The sequence below is a fragment of the Ochlerotatus camptorhynchus genome, unplaced genomic scaffold (assembly GCF_037179485.1).
Source record: "Ochlerotatus camptorhynchus isolate MF236.1 unplaced genomic scaffold, CSIRO-AGI_Acam_v1.1 ptg000315l, whole genome shotgun sequence".
Taxonomy (NCBI): Eukaryota; Metazoa; Arthropoda; class Insecta; order Diptera; family Culicidae; genus Ochlerotatus; species Ochlerotatus camptorhynchus.
In genome coordinates, this window is record NW_027040803.1 from 234,729 (window position 1) to 258,512 (window position 23,784).

General features: G+C 41.5%; 3 protein-coding genes across 3 annotated transcripts; 1 reads left to right on the plus strand and 2 right to left on the minus strand.

Annotated features, from left to right (window-relative positions):
- Positions 1–13,932: 13,932 nt before the first annotated feature.
- On the minus strand, positions 13,933–16,007 carry LOC135707661 (E3 ubiquitin-protein ligase TRIM37-like). Its single transcript, XM_065229513.1, has 3 exons — positions 15,118–16,007; positions 14,598–15,062; positions 13,933–14,532 (listed from the first exon to the last, which is right to left on the minus strand). The coding sequence occupies exons 1-3, from the start codon at positions 15,918–15,920 to the stop codon at positions 14,142–14,144; spliced, it is 1,659 nt and encodes a 552-aa protein (XP_065085585.1). The 5' UTR covers positions 15,921–16,007; the 3' UTR covers positions 13,933–14,141.
- Positions 16,008–20,674: 4,667 nt separating this feature from the next.
- On the plus strand, positions 20,675–22,289 carry PIG-U (phosphatidylinositol glycan anchor biosynthesis class U). Its single transcript, XM_065229499.1, has 4 exons — positions 20,675–20,903; positions 20,957–21,590; positions 21,654–21,925; positions 21,990–22,289. The coding sequence occupies exons 1-4, from the start codon at positions 20,780–20,782 to the stop codon at positions 22,241–22,243; spliced, it is 1,284 nt and encodes a 427-aa protein (XP_065085571.1). The 5' UTR covers positions 20,675–20,779; the 3' UTR covers positions 22,244–22,289.
- A 188-nt stretch (positions 22,290–22,477) lies between these two features.
- Positions 22,478–23,784, minus strand: Tap42 (immunoglobulin binding protein Tap42). The gene is made up of 4 exons (XM_065229500.1): positions 23,628–23,784; positions 23,337–23,545; positions 22,653–23,274; positions 22,478–22,592 (listed from the first exon to the last, which is right to left on the minus strand). Exons 1-4 carry the CDS (start codon positions 23,745–23,747, stop codon positions 22,482–22,484), a joined length of 1,062 nt encoding a protein of 353 aa, XP_065085572.1. The 5' UTR covers positions 23,748–23,784; the 3' UTR covers positions 22,478–22,481.

Consider the following 23,784-nt stretch of genomic DNA (forward strand, 5'->3'; position numbering starts at 1 on the left):
AACCGGGGACCAACGGCTTTACTTCCCATCCGAAGGAAGGCGTGATCAGAGATGTTATGCCTCAGAACATCCCGGCGGCGCCGACTGGGATTGAACCCAGGCCTGTTGGGGTGAGAGGTAATCACGCTTACCACTACACCACCGGCGCCGTTAGCGTTGCTTTTGATTATTGTTTAAATTATTAGAGACGAAAAAATCCGGCTCCGAAACAATTTTGGAAATAATTCCAATATAATTGAGAGTGCATTTTAACGAGAGTCCTGAGAAGAATTATATGGCGATTGGATGAGGATTTTAGGTCCAATTCTAATAAAAAATCCCACTGCGACCTAGCAAGAAGTACAGTCGACTTGTTTCGCGCTCCGGTATTTCGGAAGTTTTCTCGGTATTCGGTTGGTTTAAATTATCAGTTTTTTCTCGCTTAGTGATTACTGGCATAGTACCCGGCTAAACAATTATCTGAAAGTGAGTTTTTCTGAGAAGAAAGTGGTTTTTGGCGTCATCGGAAAGAAAATTGTTCACTTGCAATTGGATATTCGCAAACCAATTTGCGCTTCATCGGTGCGTGATCACGCATACCTGCACACAGATCATCGTCATCGAGTGTCAGCATCTGCCTCCGCATTTATACCGGTCATCCATCATCGTGTGTCCAGCTGAGTGCCGAGCCTCATACAAGCACACCACTGCAAAGATCGCCCGCTCACGCGCATCGAAGGTCACCCACGCTGCGCGTCGCGCCGCTGCTGCTGTGTAATCACTCGGTGGTAGTAGTATAGCAGATAAGTTTTTTTTTTCCTGTTTCTTTCTCTCGCCCATCAGTTAAATTTAATTTTGTGTTTCTGTGTTTGTACGATGCTTAAAACCACTGACACATGTGGTTTTAAGCATCGTTTCAGTGGTAGAGCGTTTACCGCTCCCACTAGTACGGCAAAATGGACGTCTCGTCAGAAGACGATATGGACATTTTGTCGGAAGATGACACCAGTTTGCCACTCGATGGCAAGAAAAGACGAAAACGTCCTGTCATTCATGGTTCGTCTCAGAAAAGCCCCCGATCGCGAGCCTATCCAGATGACTCGACTGGGCCATGGGTTGTCTACTTTCAGCCCAAAAACAAACCTTTGAACTTGATGCAAATTTCCACTGATCTGACGAAGCGATACTCGGCCGTGACCGAAATCACGAAGGTTAGGCATAATAAACTTCGTGTTGTCGTTTCTAACCTGAAGCAGGCTAACGAGATTGCTGTCTCCCAGCTCTTTACGCTCGAGTATAGAGTTTACATCCCAGCTCGTGATGTGGAGATCGAAGGTGTGGTCACCGAAGCGAGTCTGACCCCCGAGATCTTGGAGAAGCAGGCGGTTGGCCGTTTCAAGAACCCCTTGCTCCCCCCGGTGAAGATACTGGATGTCCAAAAACTGGGCTCAGTATCTGTCAGCGAGGGTAAAAAGAGTTTTACCCCCACAGACTCGTTTCGCGTGACCTTTTCTGGTTCAGCCCTTCCTCAGTATATCGAGCTGGGAAAACTTCGACTACCTGTGCGCTTGTTCGTTCCCCGGGTCATGAACTGCCAAAACTGTAAGCAGTTGGGACATACGGCGTCCCACTGTGGCAGCAAGGCACGCTGTCCCAAATGCGGGGAGAAGCACGAGGATGGCGCCTGCACAGTCACTGCACCAAAATGCGTGTACTGTAAGGGAACTCCTCATGGTCTCTCGTCATGCCCGGTGTACAAACAACGCGGGGAAAAACTAGAGCGCTCTCTTAAAGAACGTTCCAGGCGGTCTTTTGCAGAAATGCTTAAGACAGCCAAGCCATCGACCAACGAAACAAATCCCTTCGCTCTTTTGTCAGATGACGAGTCTGGCTCTGACTTGGCTGAGGAGGGAGTTTCTTTCAGTTTTCCGGAAGGTTCTGCCCGGAAACGAAAACGCATCCGTTCGCGGAAAGTTGCAGATCAAGAACCCCAAATCAGCTTGCCCAAATCAAGGAGTGGTGGAAAAAAGGAGACTTCTACTCCTCCTGGATTCCGCAGAACTGATTATACCCAGGATTTTCCACCTCTCCCGGGGACATCCAAAACCCCCGATGCCCCAATTTTCAGAACACAAGCCCCTTCTTCATCTGGGTTGTTCTCATTTGATAACATTGTGGACAGTATCCTCAATTACCTCGATATTTCTGATCCTCTGAAAAGCATTGTTCTGGCAATGCTTCCTACTGTGAAAACCCTCTTGAAGCAGTTGACATTGAAGTGGCCCCTCCTTGCAGCAATCATCTCCTTCGATGGATAATTTTCCAAACGAGGTCGGGGATTTGATCACTGTTCTACAGTGGAATTGTCGAAGTCTTATTCCTAAGATAGAATCGTTTAAGTTTTTGGTTCACAATAATGATTGTGATGCATTTGCTCTATGTGAAACTTGGCTCTCTTCAGATATCGATCTTCCTTTTCATGATTTTAACATTATTCGACTGGATCGTGAGGATTCGCGTGGAGGAGGAGTACTTTTGGGGATCAAAAAGTGCCATTCCTTCTATAGAGTGAATCTTCCACAATTTCCAGGTATTGAAGTTGTCGCATGTCAGGCTTTTGTTAAAGGCAAGAGCCTTTGTATTGCTTCTGTGTATATTCCTCCCCGAGTTTCGATTAGTCAAAAACAACTTTCAGATATCTGTTCAGTTCTTCCTACTCCACGGTTGATTATGGGAGATTTTAATTCCCACGGTACAGGCTGGGGGGAACTGTATGATGACAACCGTTCTACTTTGATATATGACCTCTGTGATAACTTCAATATGACAATTCTTAACAATGGAGAAGTAACACGTCTGGCTGGTCCATCCTCAAATGGAAGTAGATTAGACCTCACACTTTGCTCTAATTCATTATCGTTGGATTGCACGTGGAATGTGATCCAGGATCCCCACGGTAGTGATCACTTGCCGATCAAAATTTCGATTGCCAGTGGGTTCAATTCGTCGGAATCCGTTAACGTCGCGTACGACCTCACCCGTAATATCGATTGGACAACGTTCAAGACCGCGATAGATGAAGCCGTGTCGTCGGTAGAAGAGCTTCCACCATTGGAGGAATATAACTTCCTCTCCAATCTGATCTTGGACAGCGCGCTTCGAGCTCAAACTCGGCCGGTTCCAGGAACGTCTTTTCGTAGGAAACCTCCTACCCCTTGGTGGGACCAGCAATGCACTGAGGTTTATCGTAAAAAGTCCGACGCGTTTAAGCTTTTCCGGAAACGCGGAACACCCGAGTATTTCGAAGCGTACTCGACTCTTGAACACGAACTCAAGAGCCTCATCAAAGCCAAGAAACGCGGATACTGGCGGCAATTCGTGGACGGTTTATCGCGCGAAACGTCGATGAATACGCTTTGGAACACGGCGCGAAGGATGCGTAACCGGTCTTCAAACAACGAGAGCGAGGAGTACTCGGATCGGTGGATTCTCAAGTTCGCGCGAAAAGTATGTCCTGATTCCGTGCCGGCACAGATGATTCCTCGCGAAACGACGAATTCGGTAGACGAGATCAGCCAGCCTTTTTCAATGCTAGAGCTCTCACTCGCGCTCCTTTCGTGTCGCAATTCGGCTCCGGGGGCTGATAGGATCAAGTTCGACTTGTTGAAGAACCTCCCAGACGTCGCTAAGAGGCGCATGTTGAACTTGTTTTGTCAGTTCCTGGAGTTTAATATTGTTCCAGATGATTGGAGGCGAGTGAGAGTTATAGCCATTAAAAAGCCTGGAAAACCCGCGTCAGATCATAACTCGTATCGTCCCATCGCGATGTTATCGTGCATTCGAAAATTGTTGGAGAAAATGATCCTTTTTCGCCTCGACAAATGGGTTGAGACGAACCACCTACTCTCAGATACTCAATTTGGTTTCCGTAGGGGTAAGGGAACGAACGACTGTCTCGCGTTGCTTTCCACAGAAATCCAGTTGGCTTTTGCTAAAAAAGAGCAAATGGCTTCTGTCTTCTTGGATATTAAGGGGGCTTTTGATTCAGTATCGGTTGAAGTCCTTTCAGACAAACTCCACGCTTGTGGCCTTTCTCCATTAATAAATAACTTTTTGTACAATTTGCTGTCAGAGAAACATATGAGCTTTTCTCATGGAAACTCTACAGCTTCTCGATTTAGTTACATGGGTCTCCCCCAGGGCTCATGTTTAAGCCCCCTTTTGTACAATTTCTATGTCAGAGAAATTGACAATTGTCTAAGTGACAACTGCACGTTGAGACAACTTGCAGATGATGGCGTAGTGTCTACGACAGGGCCCAAAGGGGTCAACCTGCAAGGACCCTTACAGGATACCTTAGACAATTTGTCTACTTGGGCTATCCAGCTAGGTATCGAATTCTCCACGGAGAAAACTGAGTTGGTCGTTTTTTCTAGGAAGCATAGCCCAGCACAACCAAAGCTTCAACTTTTGGGTAAACCGATCACTCATTCCATGTCTTTCAAATATCTTGGGGTCTGGTTCGATTCCAAATGCACCTGGAGATCCCACATTGAGTATCTGAGACGAAAATGCCAACAAAGGATCAATTTTCTCCGAACAATTACCGGAACGTGGTGGGGAGCTCATCCGCAAGATCTTCTAACGTTGTACCGGACAACGATTTTATCGGTTTTAGAATACGGTAGTTTTTGCTTCCAGTCGGCGGCTAAAACTCACATCATCAAACTGGAACGTATCCAGTATCGTTGTCTTCGTATCGCGTTAGGATGCATGCACTCGACTCATACGATGAGTCTCGAAGTGTTGGCGGGCATGTTGCCACTATCGGATCGGTTTTCGGAATTGTCCCTCAGGCTCCTCACCCGTTGTGAAGTTATGAACCCACTGGTAATCGAAAACTTTGAGAAGCTTCTTGAGCTAAACCCTCAAACTCGTTTTATGTCATTGTACTACGTGTACATAACACAGGATGTCAGCCCTTCACAGCATAATCCTCATCGTGTATGCTTCTCCGACTTCGGCAATTCAGTTAGTTTTGATTTATCAATGACGCAAGAGATTCGCGGAATCCCAGAGCATCATCGTTCCATGATTGCTCCGTCAATTTTCGCTGCAAAGTTTGGCCAAGTTGATTCCGCAAGATCGTTCTTCACAGATGGATCACTAATAGAGTCGCCCGCTGGTTTTGGTATTTTTAACGAATTTCATAGCGCCTCTCGAATGCTTCAAGCTCCTTGTTCCGTATATGTTGCTGAACTGGCGGCAATACACTATACGCTAGAAACGATCGCCTCACTTGCACCAGATCATTATTTTATTTTTACGGATAGTCTCAGTTCTGTCGAGGCTATTCGATACATGAGGCCGGTAAAGCACTCCTCGTATTTTCTCATGAAAATACGAGAGCTTCTGAGTGCTTTATCTTTAAGATCTTTTGTCATCACCTTTGCATGGGTCCCATCTCATTGCTCGATTCCGGGCAATGAGAAGGCGGACTCACTTGCTAAGGTGGGCGCTATGCAAGGCGATATTTACGATCGACAAATCGCCTACAATGAATTTTTCTTCATTTATCGTCAACAGTCGCTCGCCAGCTGGCAAAATAAATGGAGTGAAGGAAGTTTGGGACGATGGCTATTCTCGATCATCCCTAAGGTGTCGAAGAGTCCTTGGTTCAAGGGGTTGGATGTGGGTCGAGACTTCATTCGTCTGATGTCTCGCCTCATGTCCAATCACTATTCGTTAAACGCTCACTTGTTTCGTGTTGGGCTGGGAGACAGCAATCTCTGTGAATGTGGACAAGGTTACCAAGACGCCGATCACATCCTTTGGTCTTGTGCTGAGCATCGTGGAGTCAGATCTGAGCTGTGCGATTCCCTTCGGGCTCGAGGTAGACAACCTAATGTCCCAGTTCGGGATATTTTGGCTAGACGTGATCTGGAGTTTATGAAACTCATATATGTTTACTTTAAGAATACTAACCTTAGATTGTAAGTTTGATTAACCTTGTGTTTAGTTTGTGTATTGTGCGTGTAGTTTTTTTTTATGTTTGTCTTCAAGATGAATAGAAATAAGTTCATGTTTTAGGATTAATTAAATATTTGTATAATAAATCATATTTCAAACCTCCTTCTCCCTTTCCCCATCCAAAAAAAATTGTAAATCTCCACTAACCTCGAGACGACCGCGAGTAATCGGTTCAATTCCTTTAACTCTAGATTTAAGACATGAATCATGTATAATGCAAATGATAACTCGGCTCTGTAAAGTTTATTCGATTGAGCCTGTACAAATAAATTAATAAAAAAAAAAAAAAAATCTAATAAAAATTCTAAATTAGTTCTGAAATTGAAAATTCCATGAACTCCAAAGATGGTCTCTGCGGATAGTTTTAAAAGAATACTGGGGTGATTTTTGAAGATACTTCCAAGAGAATTCTAAAGAGTTCCACATGAAAACCGAGAAGAAGTCCAATGGAATCGAAATTTGTGGGCTCCCAACAAACAATTCAGTCACAAATAAGCATCTTCTTCTTCTTCTTCTTCGCATTTCAAGCTTATTGCGTGCTCTCAACTTAGTGTTCTAGATGCACTTCCACAGTTATTAATTGAGAGCTTTCGATGCCTGTACCATTTTTGCATCGGTATAATTGTGTGGCAAGTCCAATCATACTTCTACGCCCAGGGAAGTCGAGAAATTTTCCAACCCGAATTGAACGCAGCCACCTCCAGCATGGTCTTGCTTTGTAGCTGCGCCTTTACCGACTGAGCTAAGCAAATAAGCATATACATTGAATAAATGCTGTATAACAGTGTACAATGCTGAATAAAACAGGATGTCGATTTTGTGCTTATTCAGAACCAGAAGCTTGATCTAATAACAAACTGAATAAGTGTAATTTGCACATACATTGTCGCTTTAATTCGACTGTTTTCAATTGATTTAATAGCATGCTTTATTAGACGTCTAATAAATGTTCTTTAGCTCCATTATTAAATTTCATTGCATTGCTTTAGAATATTGCTGAATAAAGGTGAATACAGTCAACATAATAGCACCGTCGGTGATAATTGTTCTTATACCACTATGCGTCCATTTAGCAATCACATGATTTGTAAATGCTTATAAACGACGTATTAGATTCATTATTCGACAACACTGATTTACACCCCTATTCTGTATTTCGTTTCGAACGAAATTCTCATACAAAAAATATTTTTATGTATGAGAATTGCGTTCGAAACGAAATACATTATAGGGGTGTTAGTCTTACAACAAGGCGAAATCAGTAGAGTAGTGGTTATCGTTTCCGTTTTCCAATTAGAAGGTCGTGAATTCAATCCCAAGCTCAACCCTTTCTTTTATTTGCGTAGAACATAATTAATTTAAATAATAAAAAAATATATATAATCGAGCATCCTTTCAACATTGGCAACATTGGTCTCATTTAAAACAACAATGAATGAATTAATCTTTCCCACAGGGCCTTGAATGAGCTAGAGTTGCGATCGGGAGTGCTGATAGATATTTACTTTCATGCAAGCTTTTATAGATTATTGAGTTGCCCATATGATGAATTCTAGGATAGCTCAGATGACAAGGCAAGCGGCTGGTGATCGGGAAGGTACATGGTTCGAATCCCATACAACGACATGTTTAAGTATTTAATAAATTTTCTAATATTTGTTTGGTGCGAGCCACGTCAGGAATAATGAAATACAATACACTTAAACACACCCTTCCCTGTCCCCGTCCCTCTTATTTTCGGGTTAATTTTCCCACAGTTTAATAAATGTATAATAATGTCTAATTAAACGTTACTTCACATGAGAATCAAGCGTATACAGAACATCACTGTTTTAAGAATAATCAAAAAATTTATCGCATAAACTCATATAAGTCGAATAAAAGCTTCTCGACATAATTATACAACACCAGTAGTTCAATGTTGTGGTTGAATAAATTCTCCAGATTTGTGTGAACAAAGCCTGAACAGAAGTTATTATTAAAAATAGTACAAGTACTATTAAGCATGCAGTTGAATAAAATGGCCAACAAGTCGTTTCTTCAATAGACGATTGTTTGTTGGGAATCTACGAACTTTTCGGAAGTTATAAAATTTTCTCTGTAGATTATCATGATTCAATTAATATCTGCAAATATCTCTGAACATCTACGGAATTCTCTTAAGTATAAAAAAATATCTAAAATTTTTTGAGCTTCCCGGAAATTTAAAGAAGATCTACTAATTTCTCTGCAGTTATGCAAATATCTATAAAGATCAGCTAACTTCCCAGAAGTTCTGAAAATTTCACTTAAAATCCAAGAACATCAATAAAATTCTGCATATTTTTCAGTAGACGATTAACGTATCCTATTCTAGTTGAAATTCTATTACTACACTATGTTTGTTTTGATTCGCTATGAACGTTTGACAGATAAAATGAGGGGTTAGTGGATTTTCATATGTTTCGAGGGGTGAATCGATTAGCTTGGGACCGAAGAGAGTACGAGAGCTGAGCCAAAAAGTTGAGCTCGTTTCTTCGGGACCTTCTGGTCTTAGAGTTATCTCTATGCTTTTACTGTTTGTCTTAATTTTTATTTTAGGACTACTGAATTCAAGCGCAACATGTTAAAAAGTCAATCAACCATACGTAAACAATGACAATGAATGTCGATTTTTCACGGATTAAAACTCATTCAGGCAAGCCAACATCAGCATCTGGTAAACGAAATTTACTTTACTAGATCCTGCTGTCGATTTTTCTGAATGAGTTTTAATCCACGAATCATGGACGTTTAAAGTCATTGTTCAAAATTTCTTCATTGCATCTTTTCACATGTTGTGCAGGAATTCGAAATTGCGGATTTGGTTAAATCTGTAATGTAAATCCCTTTTCCTATAGCCATTAGACGGAACATTCCGTAGGCATCTGAAAAATACGTCTCATTATAATTTTACATGTCAACAAACTTGAACGCGTAAAATTACAATTTTGCTTCATTTTACGACATGTAAAAATACTAACGGACGTAATTGTATGTCATTTGAGTCGCTTACATGTGTCGGTCTTAAGAGACTTAAAATTACATGAAGTTTTCGAAGTGTGGATCTGAAAACTTGTCTGAAGTTTTGTAAATTCCTCTGTAGGCTCTAGGGCTACCCTGAACATCTGAAAATGTCCCTGCAGATCTTCTAAACCCTGAAAATTTAAGATCCCTGAAATCGTATAATTATTTTTTTTTCTAAACCCCCGAACTTCACTGACGTTCTGCAAATTTTGACTGAAGATCAATTAAAATTTATGACATTCTAAAAATGCATCAGAAAATCTGCACTATTTCTCGAAGGTCTAAAAATTTATGAACATTCTTGTGTTTTTTTTTTCAAAGTTCTGTAGCTTTGTTCTGCAAATATATGAACTTTTCTGATGTTCAATAATTTTTCAGTAGATTTCCAGACTTCTGTGAAATTCTTTACATTTCACTGTAGATTCTTGGACTTTTTCTGAAGGTCTGCGAAGTTCCCTGAATATTTACCAAAATTTCCCTTATAGTTTTACAAATTGATCTGAAAATATGCTTGCTTGAAGTTTTAAAAATTTCTTTGAACATTTTTCTGACGATCTCCGATCTCTCCTGTGATTTTTTCTGAATTTCTGCAAATTTCTTTTAATTTCTCTAAAATGTACTGAAGTTTTGTAGTTCTGTTCTCAAGAACTACCCTGAAGCTCAAAAATCTATCTGAAGCTCTAAAAAAAATCTTAGTAGTCTCTTAGACCTGCTATCTGGCACTCGGCACAACGATGCCCTATACGCTATCTGACCAAAGCGCAGGGTACTATTTGGCAGCAGGGATTTGTACCTAAATTATCTTGCAACCCTTGCTAGAAGTCAGCATTTCACATGACTTTTATTTTTGATTCGATTTACGTGCAAAATATGAATTGATTGCATCGCAATATTTTGCACATTTCTTGGTGCCATTAATTAACCAACTAAGATCAATTAATCAATAGAGTTAGAATATTGTTTTTGATTCCAAAAACTAGTTGAATTTGAGAAGCACACAAAACATAAAGGTGATTGAATTTCTGTTCGATTGCAATACTCTCAAATTTATTCTATTAAGACCAGGCCAGTGACAAGTGCCTATACCAACAGCAGCGTTTGACAGTAGGCAGCATATCCCGGGCTCAAATCATTTATTTTGCTGTGCTGGGCCCGCTGTCACCGTATAACCAACAATCAATACGAAACTAACGATTTTAAAATAGCTCAATTACTTGACTAGCCTTTTGGTCCCAAGCAAACGATTAACGTACCCCATTCTAGTCGAAATTCTAGTACTACGCAATGTTTGTTTTGATTCGCTATGAAAGTTTGACAGATAAAATGAGGGGTTATAGATTTTTCCTATGTTTCGAGGGGTGAATCGATTAGCTTGGAACCGAAGAGAGTACCGAAGAGAGCTGAGCCAAAAAGTTGAGCACGTTATTTCGGGACCTTCTGGTCTTAGAGTTACCTCTATGGTATAACATGTTGCCTACACGCCTGCCACTGGACTGAATAAGACTAAGAAATCCTCGGAAAAATTCTAATGGAAATGTTCGATTGGCTCAGACTTTGACAGTTCATTCGGCTCAAAACATTCTCTCCCTCTGAGTATTTCTAGTTTTAAATATAGTCGCTATATTCATAGTCTGGCGGATAGAATCTCGGGAACCAACACAGAAACAAAATCCATAGCCGAAATTACTATATTGATGGTTTAAATTAAATACTCCCACCAATAGATTTGTGCAGAAACGAAATTCATTTAATTTTACTATTTTTTCTATCAAAACTACTATGCCGTTTGAGTAAGCATAGTAGTTTTGACAGAATGGTATTAACTTTGTTTACATTTATAGTCAATTATACTGAAATCATGGTAAATTTAACGGCATTAAGCGTAGTTATACCGAAAATAAGTGTTTTCTGCAAAATAGTATTTCTAACTATGGTCTTTGTTTCAGTGAATCGAGCAAATTATGACCAACAACAGAAAAGAGCACATCAGCGTTAGTGAACAAAACTTCGGAAACCCCTTTCTCATGACTCAATTCTCGCCTACGAAAACTAGCACCATCTTTGGGTTGAGGAAAGTTTCCCCTATCCGAAGATGCCGGCAGTTTGCGTTCGATTGGCGAGGAAAGAATAATCAACGTTGTGTTTATAAAAGTGGATAGTACCTTTTCAATTGTTGGTCCGCTTTTGATAGATCGAAATTCTATCCGCCAGACTGAATACACAGAAATTCAAAACAACCCAAAATTAAGTTCTTTTCACTCATCTCCCATGTTCCGTACGATAAGCCAAATTTGGGTAAACCGGCTCAAAGTAGTTTGCATTTAAGCACGGCAAAAAAAATTACCCATCGCTAAGTTATTTTCAATTTTTTCTACCCAAAATTAAGTTCAATTAACTCAAATTTGGGTATATCGCATATTACTTAATTTTGGCTTCTCGTACGGAACTAGACGGTTGAGTCGAATCTTTCGTTCTATTTTTGACAACAATAGCGAGAGGAAATGAAACGGGTAGAGGTCAAATAACTCAAATTTGAGTTTAAAAAACTCAAGCGGTGGGTAGTTTTGTTTTTCTGTGATAGATCATTGCATGATGACGTCACCAACAAAATTTTGACAGTTCAGGGAGCTTGTTTACATGGACATAGTAGTTTTTCGGAAGTTTCGATTCGAGTGCTCTTAAAAGCAAGGTTGCAAAGACTCATTTCAGCTAAAATAATGTATTTCGGAATAATAAAACCAAAAGATGGTATGATGGCATGTTTTACTTGTAACTTACAAGAAGAGGTTACAAAGTATGCGTTGGAAACATAAAACCTGTAAATTTTGCTTTCTATGAGTCACAATCAGCGATTTGCTGATCGCTGAGTGAGTGAGTGAGTTTGTGAAAAATCGCTGATTGTGACTCTCATGAAGTGAAATAAACAGGATTAATATGTCAAACACATTCTTTGCAACCTCTTCTTGTATCCTACCAATTCAAAATTTGATCATGGCATCTAATTATTTCATAATTTAGAAAAACATTGTTTTAGCTGACATGAGTCTTTGCAACCTTGCTTAAAAGTTGACTGTGATCTGAACATGACCAGGACGTGTGTTTTAAAAAAGTGCGAATCTAAAAGAGATCGGAAAGGATGTCGGTTCTTTAAGTTTCCATCAGAATCCAAAAATCGTTTCCTAAACTCGTTCCTAAACGCTTTGAATGCCAAGCGTAGAAAACTGTGGTTTTATGCATTGAAGCTGGAGGAGAATTTTCAGTGGAAATTCAAATATGTTTGCTCTCGACATTTTTGTTCCGGTAAAGCTTGTCGTTATTTGTTGAAAGTAAAACTTATGAAATTTTTTGATTCTAGGAAACCCTGCCAAAGCAACTGATGTCAGAGAAGTGGATTGGGTGCCGTCTAAAAATTTGTCCCAACCGGATGACTCAAGTTCCACTTACAGTTCGAGTTCCAGTTCGATTTCAAGCTTAGAGGAACAGGCGAGGGAACAGGAGAATACGACGAGTATAACAATCGAAGGAGTCGAAAATGTTCGTATTTGTTGTAGCTCAAACCAGTCTTCATCCTCGTATTTACCCTCAATCAAGGCACAGGAGGATAGTAGTGATGGTCGTACCAGTGGCAGCTCTTTTACACCAACAGCGAATACCGAAAAAAAATCCGAAACATTGGACAACCGCGAGTTTGTAGGATCCCCCACGTCTTCACCCCGGTTCAGCAACTGTGATAGCGAAGCATCTTCCCCAGAGTTTGATGATGATGAACTGCCAAACTGCTTAGATCGTGCCATACAAATTGGAGGTAGGAAAAGTGTTACTGAATTTATAATTTAGTTAACCATAATGCCTATCTTTTACAGATTCATTCAAAAGTGCGAACGAAACATTTCAAAAATACTATAATGAGATTTTCCGTCTCCAAGATCACTGCTACGAGCTACAAAACCAGGTGGCAGCATACAGACGAGGGATTACATTTCTCACAACTGATGCAAAATGTAATTATTTTACTGGTATTCAAAACACAGTTGTTTTGAAAAAGTTATTCGCATTCGTTGAGCCTGCTTTGGACACTCTGCATTGCAGTCTTTCTACGGATCAGATGTTCGTTATGACTCTGACTAAGCTGCGCCTCAACACACCACTAGCTTCATTAGCTTATGACTATAATGTACCATCTCAAAATATTTCCATCGTACATTGTACATTGTTTACCAATGTTGTCAGTGGGCTGTTGAACCAACGCCTGTAAGTAACTTGCTCCGACATACACCCGTAGAGTTCAAGTTACTATATGGTGAAAGGCGGGTCTTCATCGTTGATTGTTTCGAGGTTAGATGTCAAACGCCAGGGTCCTCGAAGGCAGCTGCGTCTCACTACACAGCAACTACAAAAAAGTGAGACAGTCAAGTTTTTAATAGCGGCTCATCCAGATGGCACCAGATGACATCCGTAATAAGCCCTTAAGTATTTTGATTGCATTTTAACTTCAACGCACCGGTTCTTTGTATTGCGTGCCCCTCGATCTACGCGTCAATCGTTCCTATCGTGCCAGCAACCAGCCAAATCGTACACTGAAACAGACCCAAATGGCCAAAACACGCTCGGAAGTTATATAGAAAGGTTCTCACGAGGAACCCAGGATGCATACTGATGGACAACATTATCTAGCCAAATTTACCAGGCTTCAGGATGAACGTAGTGAACACAGGACAAATACAGTGGAATTTGTATAACGATTTTCGAAATATTCTTTGACAACGGAACGAACGCCTATAGTAGAAATAGTACTAATTCAATGAAATCTATCCATAAAGAAAACTTATGCGAAGGTTATATATTGCGATTACATTTTATAACTGAGCAAATTATCATCGGATCCATTCTCTAACATTTTTCATCATTTTAGCTTGTTAGAAATACCCCTTCTGTTATCAATTTATCAATAACGATTTCAAATTCAATGCATATTTAAGAAAAATAACCCTAAATCTTGTTATCGACCGAACCATGGGGATCGAACAAAAGTGAATGTCCAAGAAACAAAATTAAAAAAAAATCATCGCCTTTCCGGCGTTGTCGGTTTACTTATCCAGCGGTTGCACACCAAACCGGAAGCGCAGCACTCCGCTCGAATAGAATCCGGTATCGCTGAGCAGTCGCTTTCGTTCCATGAAGCAGTGCCATCCATAGCCGGCATCAATGGTATCGAATGCACTTTCCGTACACTGGATGACATTCTTCTTCGGGTCGTCGTGCAGCAGTTCAATGAAGTAGCGACACTTGGTGCGAGTTCCCTTTCGCAGGACTACGAAAACCTTCAGGTTTGTTTCCTCCAGTGTCTGTGCAAACGGGTACACCCGGAGGCACCAATGACGCTCCGAACTGTCGACGAGATCGTTGGAATGGATTGCTTCCGGGGATTTCTTCGGGGTTTTGGCCAGGCTGAGAGCGAAGTGCATGATGCAGTATTTGCTGGAATAGAAAAAGAAAGTGCTGTAAATTGTTATTGCGTTTTTCTATATAGGAATAAGCGTTACCAATTGATGTCTTTTCCCGAGGATGTCACCTGTTTCTCCAGGTCAGTAATCGAGCTCTTCATGGCACGACAATGGTTCTTGAAGAACCGGTTCTCCGTGATTGCATTCAACGGTCGCAAACCCACCTTAACCACGAGTTCATTATTCTTACGCATGAAGCCTTGCTCTAGGATGTACTCTACGGTAGCAATCTCTTCCTCCTTGGGCGGACCATGAATGGTGAACGTCTTGGTGAGGTTCTTGGATATGTCGTTCGGATGGGGAAGTTGCACCAGCAGCTTGTACGGATGCTTGGCCGCTTCCGCCTCGTAAGGGCTGACCTTAATGCAGAGCAATTCCTTCTTGCGCAGAAAAGCATTCCACATCGTGCCGCAGGACGTGGTCAAATGCTGCGGCCAACCGGCAAACGTGCCATCAAAATTCATCAACGTGTACTTTTGCATCTCGTACGGTGGAACAAGTTCGCTGAAATCAATAGAAACGATTACCGGATGTAATATAAGTTGACTTTTGAAACTACCATCCAACATCCTCAAACTGCAACGCGTAGAAGCCCTTCGGAGCGCAATCGGCGATCAGCTCGTCGCACTGCTGGTAGACCTCCGATTGCTTCTGAAAAAATTCCGCTGGCGGCATCTGGTCGATCATTTTGTGGAGAGTGGCAGCCAATTTCTGTTTCTTGGCCGGGAACTGGGCACGCGTTTCCAGCTTTCTCTTGCGATTGACCGTGAGCCGATTGACACTTTGCTTTGCCTCCTCGCAGATCGCATCGATTTCGTCCAGAACCGCCCGTTCCGCCGACTGGATGGTCGTTAGGTTAATCGCGCAATGTTTGGCTTCACGCTGCAGAACGCCGACCGTTTCCTCCAACCGGGCCAATTTCCGTTCCGTTTCCACTCGCTTCTCCTGGAAGACCGTTTCGACGAAATCGATCTGATGGCGCATGTGGGCCGCTCCGGCCAGAAAGCAGTCCCCACAGATGATGGCCTCGCACGTCAAACAGAACAGGTTCATTTCTTTTCCGTGGGACCAGCAACGTTCTTGCTTTACCTTGTTGACCGTCGTCGGCGGTTCAGGTTCGGGTTCGATGGTCACTTCCACTTCTTTCTTGATGTTGCTGCTGGTGCAAGCTTGAGCGGCGGTACAGTTGGGACATACCCGGGCCGTCAACAACGAAATGAAACGAGCTTGGCTGCTGTCAAGGTCGTCATCTTTGAGACCGAAACAGCTTCCGCAGCTGATTTGCAGACACTCGGAACAGGAAATCGCCATTTGGGCTGCCTTAGCGCACCCGAAGCAGATAGGAACCGGTAGAAGAGACATTTTACCTGTTGTTTCGGACCTTTTTGAAGAAATTTGACCGGTTTTTTACGTAGGAAAAAACTAAAATAGATTGTATCGACGCACCACGTGAAATTACGGAAATTACCGAAATTACTTGTTTCGCACCAATAGACGAGTGCACGGATGGATTTAAGTTCACTCACTCGACAAAAAGTGAAACAACAGCGGGGCCCTGTTTACTAAAAATGAACACATGTGTTCATTTTTAGTAAACAGGGCCCCGCTGTTGTGTCACTTTTTGTCGAATGAGTGAACTTAAATCCATACGTGCACTCGTCTATTGACGAGTGCACGGACGGATTTGAGTTCACTCACTCGACAAAAAGTGACACAACAGCGGGGCCCTGTTTACTAAAAATGAACACATATATGTTCATTTTTAGTAAACAGGGCCCCGCTGTTGTGTCACTTTTTGTCGAGTGAGTGAACTCAAATTCATCCGTGCACTCGTCAATGAGTCGATTACGGAGGTTCAGCAATCGGTTAGTGCATCATTGAAAAATTACTGTACGATACAAGCAATAGTGACGTCAACGTATATATACGTTGATTTTCTAGAGCAACATGTCAAAAGGGCCTATCTACACTGAACCAATATGACATATTCCTGTTATGTGGAAATCTTATAAATTTGCGCTATAAGATAATCCATTGAAAATTATATGATTGAAAATGTGCCAGGTAAATTCTATATGAATATCTGATACATTTACAATGCTGATAATTTGGCAACTTTTATATGATCGTCGTATGATAAGTGAAAATCGATCAAATTATAATAATTAACTGAAATGGATTTGAAACCCATAAGCATAAGCTACACTTTTCACCACAATATAATATATGTGTCATGAATCAATCGAAGTAAAGTTTGTGTGAAAATCACATGAAATTTACTTCTTCTTTTGACACATATATTTAATCGATTTCTAAAAATAAATCGAAAAATAAACATCAGGCAGTGGGAGCTTTCACAGTTGTGCCTTTTTTTATTGTAGCTGATTTGGGATTCGATCAAGGACTGTTGAGGTGTGATGCTTTCGGTGTCTGCGCTCGATTTCACTGGGCCACGGCTGACTTCAAGATTGAGCTCGTTCAAATAGCATGAAGTAAGAACAGCTCTCCCGACATGGAATGCAGTGCAACGTTATGCTCGTTTTGCTAGAGTGAAGACAAATAGCACTGACAAATTTATGTTCCGTTTCGGTGGTGTGGTTTGTTCAAATCTTTCTTAATGCACCTGTGTGCAATAAATCAACGACTAAATTATATAAGTTGATGTAACTGGTTCATGAAGTTCGAGTACTAGGGCTGGAATCTGAATTAGCCGTGTAGAAGGCTTACAATTAGAATCATAGCAAAGTAAATATTGCAGTAGAATCATTTTTTTTTTCAATCTCAATACATACTTTTCCGGAAACAAACAAAGATTATTCAATACAGTATCATTGTTGTTAGTAGTATTTAGTTCAACTAATCATTTTAATGAGTGTACGATAACATCGTTGAAAATTGTTTCAATAATTTATAAAGAACAATCATGTAAGATGTATTTTATTGGGAGCGATATTCAGCCCAGAAAAACATGCAAAAACAAACGTTTGCTGTTGGATTTCTTAAAAGGCATATCTATATGACTATTAAATGATTGGGATGGATCTGTTTACAATCTTTAAACCTCAAAAATCAAAGGAAGCTATTCCAATGAGATATACATGTTTTCCTATACTGCAAAGTTAAATGACAGTCCAATAGTTTCTTCATGTCTGTTTACACGCGACATATCAACAAACGTCAAAAATCATTAAAAGCAACTCCAATAAAATATACATTAATATGATATATCTTTTAGTGAGCAATATTCATCATGAAAACAGGTGGAGAAGTAACGCCTGTTGCTGTTGGGGATCTAGTCCTTGTAGTGAACGACGCCCGTAGGAACGGATGGATTCGAGGAAGGATCAAGGATGTCGTGGCTTCGGAAGATGGACGAGTTCGGCAAGCTATAGTTCAGACTGCGAGGGGGATGTTACGTAGACCAGTGTCGAAGTCGGCCGTGTTGGAGGTTGAGTCTGGTGGTAACACTGGAACCGGTGGCCAGTGTTACGGGGGAGGATGTTGCTGCCAACACTGCCCCACGGTGTTACCGCCTCGGTTACCGCAACCGAACGACATCACCGCTTCTGGCGAACGGTGTTACCACGATTTAAAACGTCAAACGTAAAAGTTGACGGACAATGACGTGGCCGATGAGAGGATGTCTGTAGAAAATCTTAGAAGTGAAAAAAAAGTTAGAAGTAAAGTAAAGTGATTGTAATAATCATTAAATTAAGCCTAAAACCCAGGGGGACGACTTTATCTACGATGCAGGAAAAATTGTGTTTTGCTGTGGCTAGCTGCACGTACGCTGAGTAGATAGAAAGAAGATTTATCACGATTTTGAAGATTTCCTGCAAAAAGATGATGCGCGATGCAAGTAGATGCGAGAAATGAAAGAAGATTTTTCGAAGATTTATTCGCTAGTGTGAGATTTTTTGTTCATCAATTGAGATTTAGATGTTTCGCCCCTCTCGCCTAAAACTATATTTTTCAGTTCTTACAGCTAAAGTTGTACTTAAACTATCTTACCCTATACTATCACAGTTAGTTATCACAGTTAGAAGATCACAGCCGTAAGTTTATATAAAATACTATTAGAAACTATATATAACCTAAAATTTATCGCAGATTGCTTCACATACGAGGATTTCGGTAAGGCATTAATATCATAGAGGTAACTCTAAGACTAGAAGGTCCCGAAGAAACGTGCTCAACTTTTTGGCTCAGCTCTGGTACTCTCTTCGGTCCCAAGCTAATCGATGCACCCCTCGAAACATAGGAAAATCCACTAACCCCTCATTTTATCTGTCAAACTTTCATAGCGAATCAAAACAAACATAGTGTAGTACTAGAATTTCAACTAGAATTGGGTACGTTAATCGATTTACTTGGGACCAAAAGGCTAGTCAAGTAGTGAGCCAATTTAAAATCGTTAGTTTCCACCGGTTGTTAATATCCCATACGCTCAAAACCGAATAATTGTAAGTAGTATTATAACTAAATGAATTAAATGCTAACTTAAGCTAATAAATATTTCTAACGCAGTTTACACATTTTATCAGTAGACCCCTTTTTCCACGAAATGTGTGAAATTTTACACATTAATGTGTTTACGCTGGTTACCGTATATTTAATGATAGTCCATGCAGTATCTGTCAAAAACCCGAAAACGTATCTATTGTGCGCCGGCCTTCAAGGCCGAAAGTCGATTGTTCCGTTTTTGACAACAACAAAAGAGTGGAATGCAAAACTCAAAATTACCCAAAATTAAGTAAAAAGAACTTAAATTTACGGTAATTTTTTTTTCTCTGTGTGCGATCGACTCACCGACTCAAGTAAGCGCCCGGCGAATGAGAACGACCCAAATTTGAGTTTAGTTCACTCATAATCGCCAAAAGTGCAGGAACTCAGCGATGAGTAAAATTTGTCTCATGGTTTCCTGTGGAAAACCTAAAAAAATCTGCCGGAAAATGAGGAAATTGACGAAAATTTTATTCAGTCTCGGAGTAGTACCAATAGACGAGTGAATCCAATCTTTACTTTTCTCAAATTCGGGAATTTTTCCCTGGACAATCCTGGAAAAACCTGGGAAAACATGAGGCAAATTAAGGGGGTATTCCCGATCTTTTTTTTTTCAAAAAATCAAATTTTTTTTTCACGTTTTTTTGTACTTTAGACTATATACTTTCATCCCCCCAAGCCGTTTTCCGATCAGCGAATTCGGTGTTCAGGCATAGCTGACTAATGGTAAGAACCCCCAAAATGGTTTTAACTAAAGTCAAAACTTTAAACGCGTTTTTCTCGAAACCACATTTTTTTTATCGGGCGAAGATTTTTCTCAGAAACTATAAGAGATATTGACTTGCGCATTTTGTTCCTTATTAAATTCTTTGGAGCTTCTCCCACTTTCAGCCAAAAATATTAACATTTAACATTGTTTGAAGCACCTTAAAGCTGCAAAAAAGCGGGCTAAAAATCGCCTGTTTTTTCATATGGCCGCCATTTTGTTAATTTGCAAGATTTTTTGCTGCCAACAGGAGAAGCTCCAGAGAATCTTATGCAGATTATTAAATTCATCACGAAATCTGTTTCAGATGAAGCCGTTCCAGAGAAAAGTCTTCGCCCGTCCAGGCGTTTGCGGCGAACAGGGGTCTGTTTGTCGCCATTTTGTGACGTCAATAATGTCTTTTTTTATGTCGAAAAAAATTTATTTGTTAACTTTAATGTTCAATAAACAAGAATCCCAAAGAGTTAGGCGCATTACTATTCATTTACCTTGAAAAAAAATAATTGAAAAACAGGCCGAAAAAAGGCAAAAGATTGGGAATACCCCCTTAACTCATCGCTGAGTTCCTGCACTTTTGGCGATTATGAGTGAACTAAACTCAAATTTGAGTCGTTCTCATTCGCCGTGAAATTAACTCATCGCTGAGTTCCTGCACTTTTGGCGATTATGAGTGAAACTAAACTCAAATTTGAGTCATTCTCATTCGCCGTGCGTTCGTTCTAAAGTTGAAGTGTTTCTGAAGGGCCCTAATAAACCCGCCGCTCACGATTGTCAAAATTCGACATGACGTTTTAGCGACGCTAATAGCACCGATAGGGCATCAAGCAGTCACCAAAACAAAAGATTTTCAAAAAGTTGCATTTTTCCACGAAGTGATGTAGCCTTTAAACCTAAAAAAAATAGTATTATCCTACATTAAGTCCAGCGGCATTAAATAACCAAAGACTGTACGATGAAGTGGATGACGACCGTAGTTTTGGGCGCTGCCCTCCGTTATCTGCTGATGACATCGAACTACGCCAGCACGATACAGAATCGGGTCGAAGTGGCCACCCCGGTCAACTCATGGAAACGAGGTAATTTTAAGTTCTTAAAATTGAATGTAAATCACCACCGAAGCATGTTACAGCAATCGAAGGTGCTTTCCTGTACGCCAACGGGACCAACCCCTACGACGGAGATCTCTATCACCAGAACCCATTTGTGTTGGTTTCGGTTTGGTGCCTGATGCAGAAGTTTTCCGCTTTTACCAGTGCCATATTCATCCACCTGGAAGTGGGAACGATTCTGATGCTCAAGTGTGCTGCCGGCGTTTTCATCCGTAACCTATACGACACCCAACGGAGTCGGTTTGCAAGTTTTGCCAAGGGGACGAGAGAGCTGCAAATTTCGCCGGATGATGTGCGGATGGTACCGTACTATGTCGCTCTAGCGTACATGTTCAATCCGTACTCGATCCTGAACTGCGTTGGCCAAACGACGACGGTTTTGAGCAACTTTTTACTAGCCCTGTTCGTCCTGGGAATGGCACACCGGTTGAGGTTGGTGGCCTGTGTGGCGTTGGCTCTGGAAACGCAAATGAACATCTACCCTTGCGTTCTGATCATTCCGGCGGCGCTGTTCATTGCACAAGACGAAAAGAACAGATTGGTCAGCATGCTCATCACTTGCGGAACGTTTCTGTTGACTTTCTTGGGAGTTAACTACGGTGCTTTCATAATTATGGGCGATTGGAGCTTCCTGGATGCAACTTATGGGTTTATGTAAGAATTCAGAAAGACCTAACCGAAGATTTCCGAAAATAATTGCACATTTCTCATCCGCAGCCTAAACTGCCGAGACTTGCAGCCTAACATTGGTCTGTTCTGGTACTTTTTCACCGAAATGTTCGACCACTTCCGGACGCTGTTCCTGTACACATTCCAAATCAACGCCACTCTGTTGTACCTCTTTCCGTTGACATTCAAGCTCCATCGGGAACCGATCATGCTGCTGACGATGCTGCTGGCCTTGGGGGTAGTCTTCCGTCCCTATCCCTGCATCGGCGACATCAGCATGTATCTGTCGCTGCTTCCGCTGTGGAAATCGATCTCAAAATGTAAGATAATCAATGTGGTCCTGCCAAGAATTCTGCCCACAATGAGTTTTTCCCCCTTTTTCAGTTATGGGTCACAACTTTATCGTCGGAGCGACGATGCTGGTGACGAGCATCCTGGGGCCGACCGTATGGCACCTCTGGATCTACTCCAATTCGGCCAACGCAAACTTTTACTTCGGTATGACGCTAGTCTTCTGCACGGCGCAGATTTTCCTCATCACCGATCTATTCTTTGCCTACATCAAGCGCGAGTTCTGTCTGAAGCACGGCATGAACATCACAATCGACGGAAAGGAGGCACGCATTGCATTAGAATAACTCTGTAGTACATCAAGTTCCCGATATAAATAGAATAAACGTCGTTTCACATATTGAAAATTTATGAAAATCAAAATTAAGCGAGTGACATAAATTGTATTTCATTTTCTCCTTCACACTGTTGCTAACATATAGGTAAATCAGTTCGTGCTGCATATGATCTCAATGTGCTACACATATTTTCCACATCAAATTCATATATTTTAAGTAATTTTCTGATAGCTCTACGTTGCATCGTTTAGCTGCGGTTGTATCGATTGCCGTAGCCGCGGCGATGATCGTCCTTGAACTCGTCCTTGGCACGCTGCCGGGCCAGGTACTCCTCATCGTCTTGCTCGACCAGCATTTCCTATTAAATAATGACCAGAAAATTATCTCAAATCTCAATCTAAGCCATCAACCCATTTACCTTCTCCTCGGCTTCCTTGTCCAGATCCGCTTCATTATCCTGATAGACGCGATTCATTAGACTGTTCTTGTTGATCTCCTTCATCCTCTCGGCGTCGGGGAATATCCCTTCGGCTACACGCTGCTCGTAAAATTCCGCTACCGTCATCGTTGGCATGCTCGGATAGCCCAGCCCATAGACCGCCTTCTGAGCCGCATCCCTCGTAATGATGATCGGCTTCAACGGTTTCGGTTGCGGTCCCTTCGGTGGATGCATTCGGCCTTCCTCTCCACCTCCGCTGTTCCTCCGCATGACGGCAAGATGTTCGAGAATTTGCTTCTCCTGGCTAATGCTGATCAGTTCTTCCTGCGTTTCCATGATACAAGACTTCAACAGCTTCAGGTAGAAGTCCCTCTTCACCTCATCATCTACGTGGTCTTCCTTCATTGCAATCTTGAGCGTCTTGATCTGGTCATCTAGCTCCTTCTTTTCTTCATACTGCTTCAACTTGGCATTCCGTCCCTGAACCATCCTCGTTAGATCCTGCAACTTATCCGGGCCACCGTGGTGTCCATGATCCAGAACTAACACCGCCGCCGGTTTATCGCACAGTTTATAATCTTCGCATCGGCGCAGAAAATCACTGCAAAATAACCCATTCAGACAAAATCCCAAAATGTCCACCTGGAAAATTACAATACTTACTTGTAGTACACCTCAGCCACCTCGACGATCTCCTTCCGTTCGGCATTGCACAGCTTCAAGGTCAACTGGCCGAGGAAGAAGGGCAACAAAAAGTAGCGTAAATTGTCTGTGGCCACCTCGTCGTCCGTTTCATTTGAACTGAACAGTCCACACAGACTGACCAGCCGGGTAGAATCCTCGAACAGACCGATGCACTTCTTGATCTTTGTCTGTGGGCGTGGGAAAATGGAGTTCTCTCGATCATCCAGTTCGGCCAAGAATACGACCTACAATCGGGAAATTTTCACATACCTGAACTTCGAAACTGTTGGTCGGATCGTAGCACGTATCCAGGGTGCTCATCAGGTCGTATCCCTCTTGGAAAATCTCGGAAAGTTTACGATCGATCGGTATATCCTGTGATTCGGCCATCTTTTTGTTTACAAATAAAAAGTAAAATGACTTCTAC

Coding starts and splice junctions, on each gene's coding strand:
- LOC135707661 (XM_065229513.1), bottom strand. CDS start 15,920: ATGTCTCTTCTACCGGTTCCTATCTGCTTCGGGTGCGCTAAGGCAGCC. Junction 15,063..15,117: donor CAGTTTGAGGATGTTGGATG/GTAGTTTCAAAA, acceptor TATTGATTTCAG/CGAACTTGTTCCACCGTACG. Junction 14,533..14,597: donor TCGGGAAAAGACATCAATTG/GTAACGCTTATT, acceptor TTTCTATTCCAG/CAAATACTGCATCATGCACT.
- PIG-U (XM_065229499.1), top strand. CDS start 20,780: ATGAAGTGGATGACGACCGTAGTTTTGGGCGCTGCCCTCCGTTATCTG. Junction 20,904..20,956: donor GGTCAACTCATGGAAACGAG/GTAATTTTAAGT, acceptor AGCATGTTACAG/CAATCGAAGGTGCTTTCCTG. Junction 21,591..21,653: donor GATGCAACTTATGGGTTTAT/GTAAGAATTCAG, acceptor TCTCATCCGCAG/CCTAAACTGCCGAGACTTGC.
- Tap42 (XM_065229500.1), bottom strand. CDS start 23,747: ATGGCCGAATCACAGGATATACCGATCGATCGTAAACTTTCCGAGATT. Junction 23,546..23,627: donor CCAACAGTTTCGAAGTTCAG/GTATGTGAAAAT, acceptor CCACGCCCACAG/ACAAAGATCAAGAAGTGCAT. Junction 22,593..22,652: donor ACAAGGAAGCCGAGGAGAAG/GTAAATGGGTTG, acceptor ATTATTTAATAG/GAAATGCTGGTCGAGCAAGA.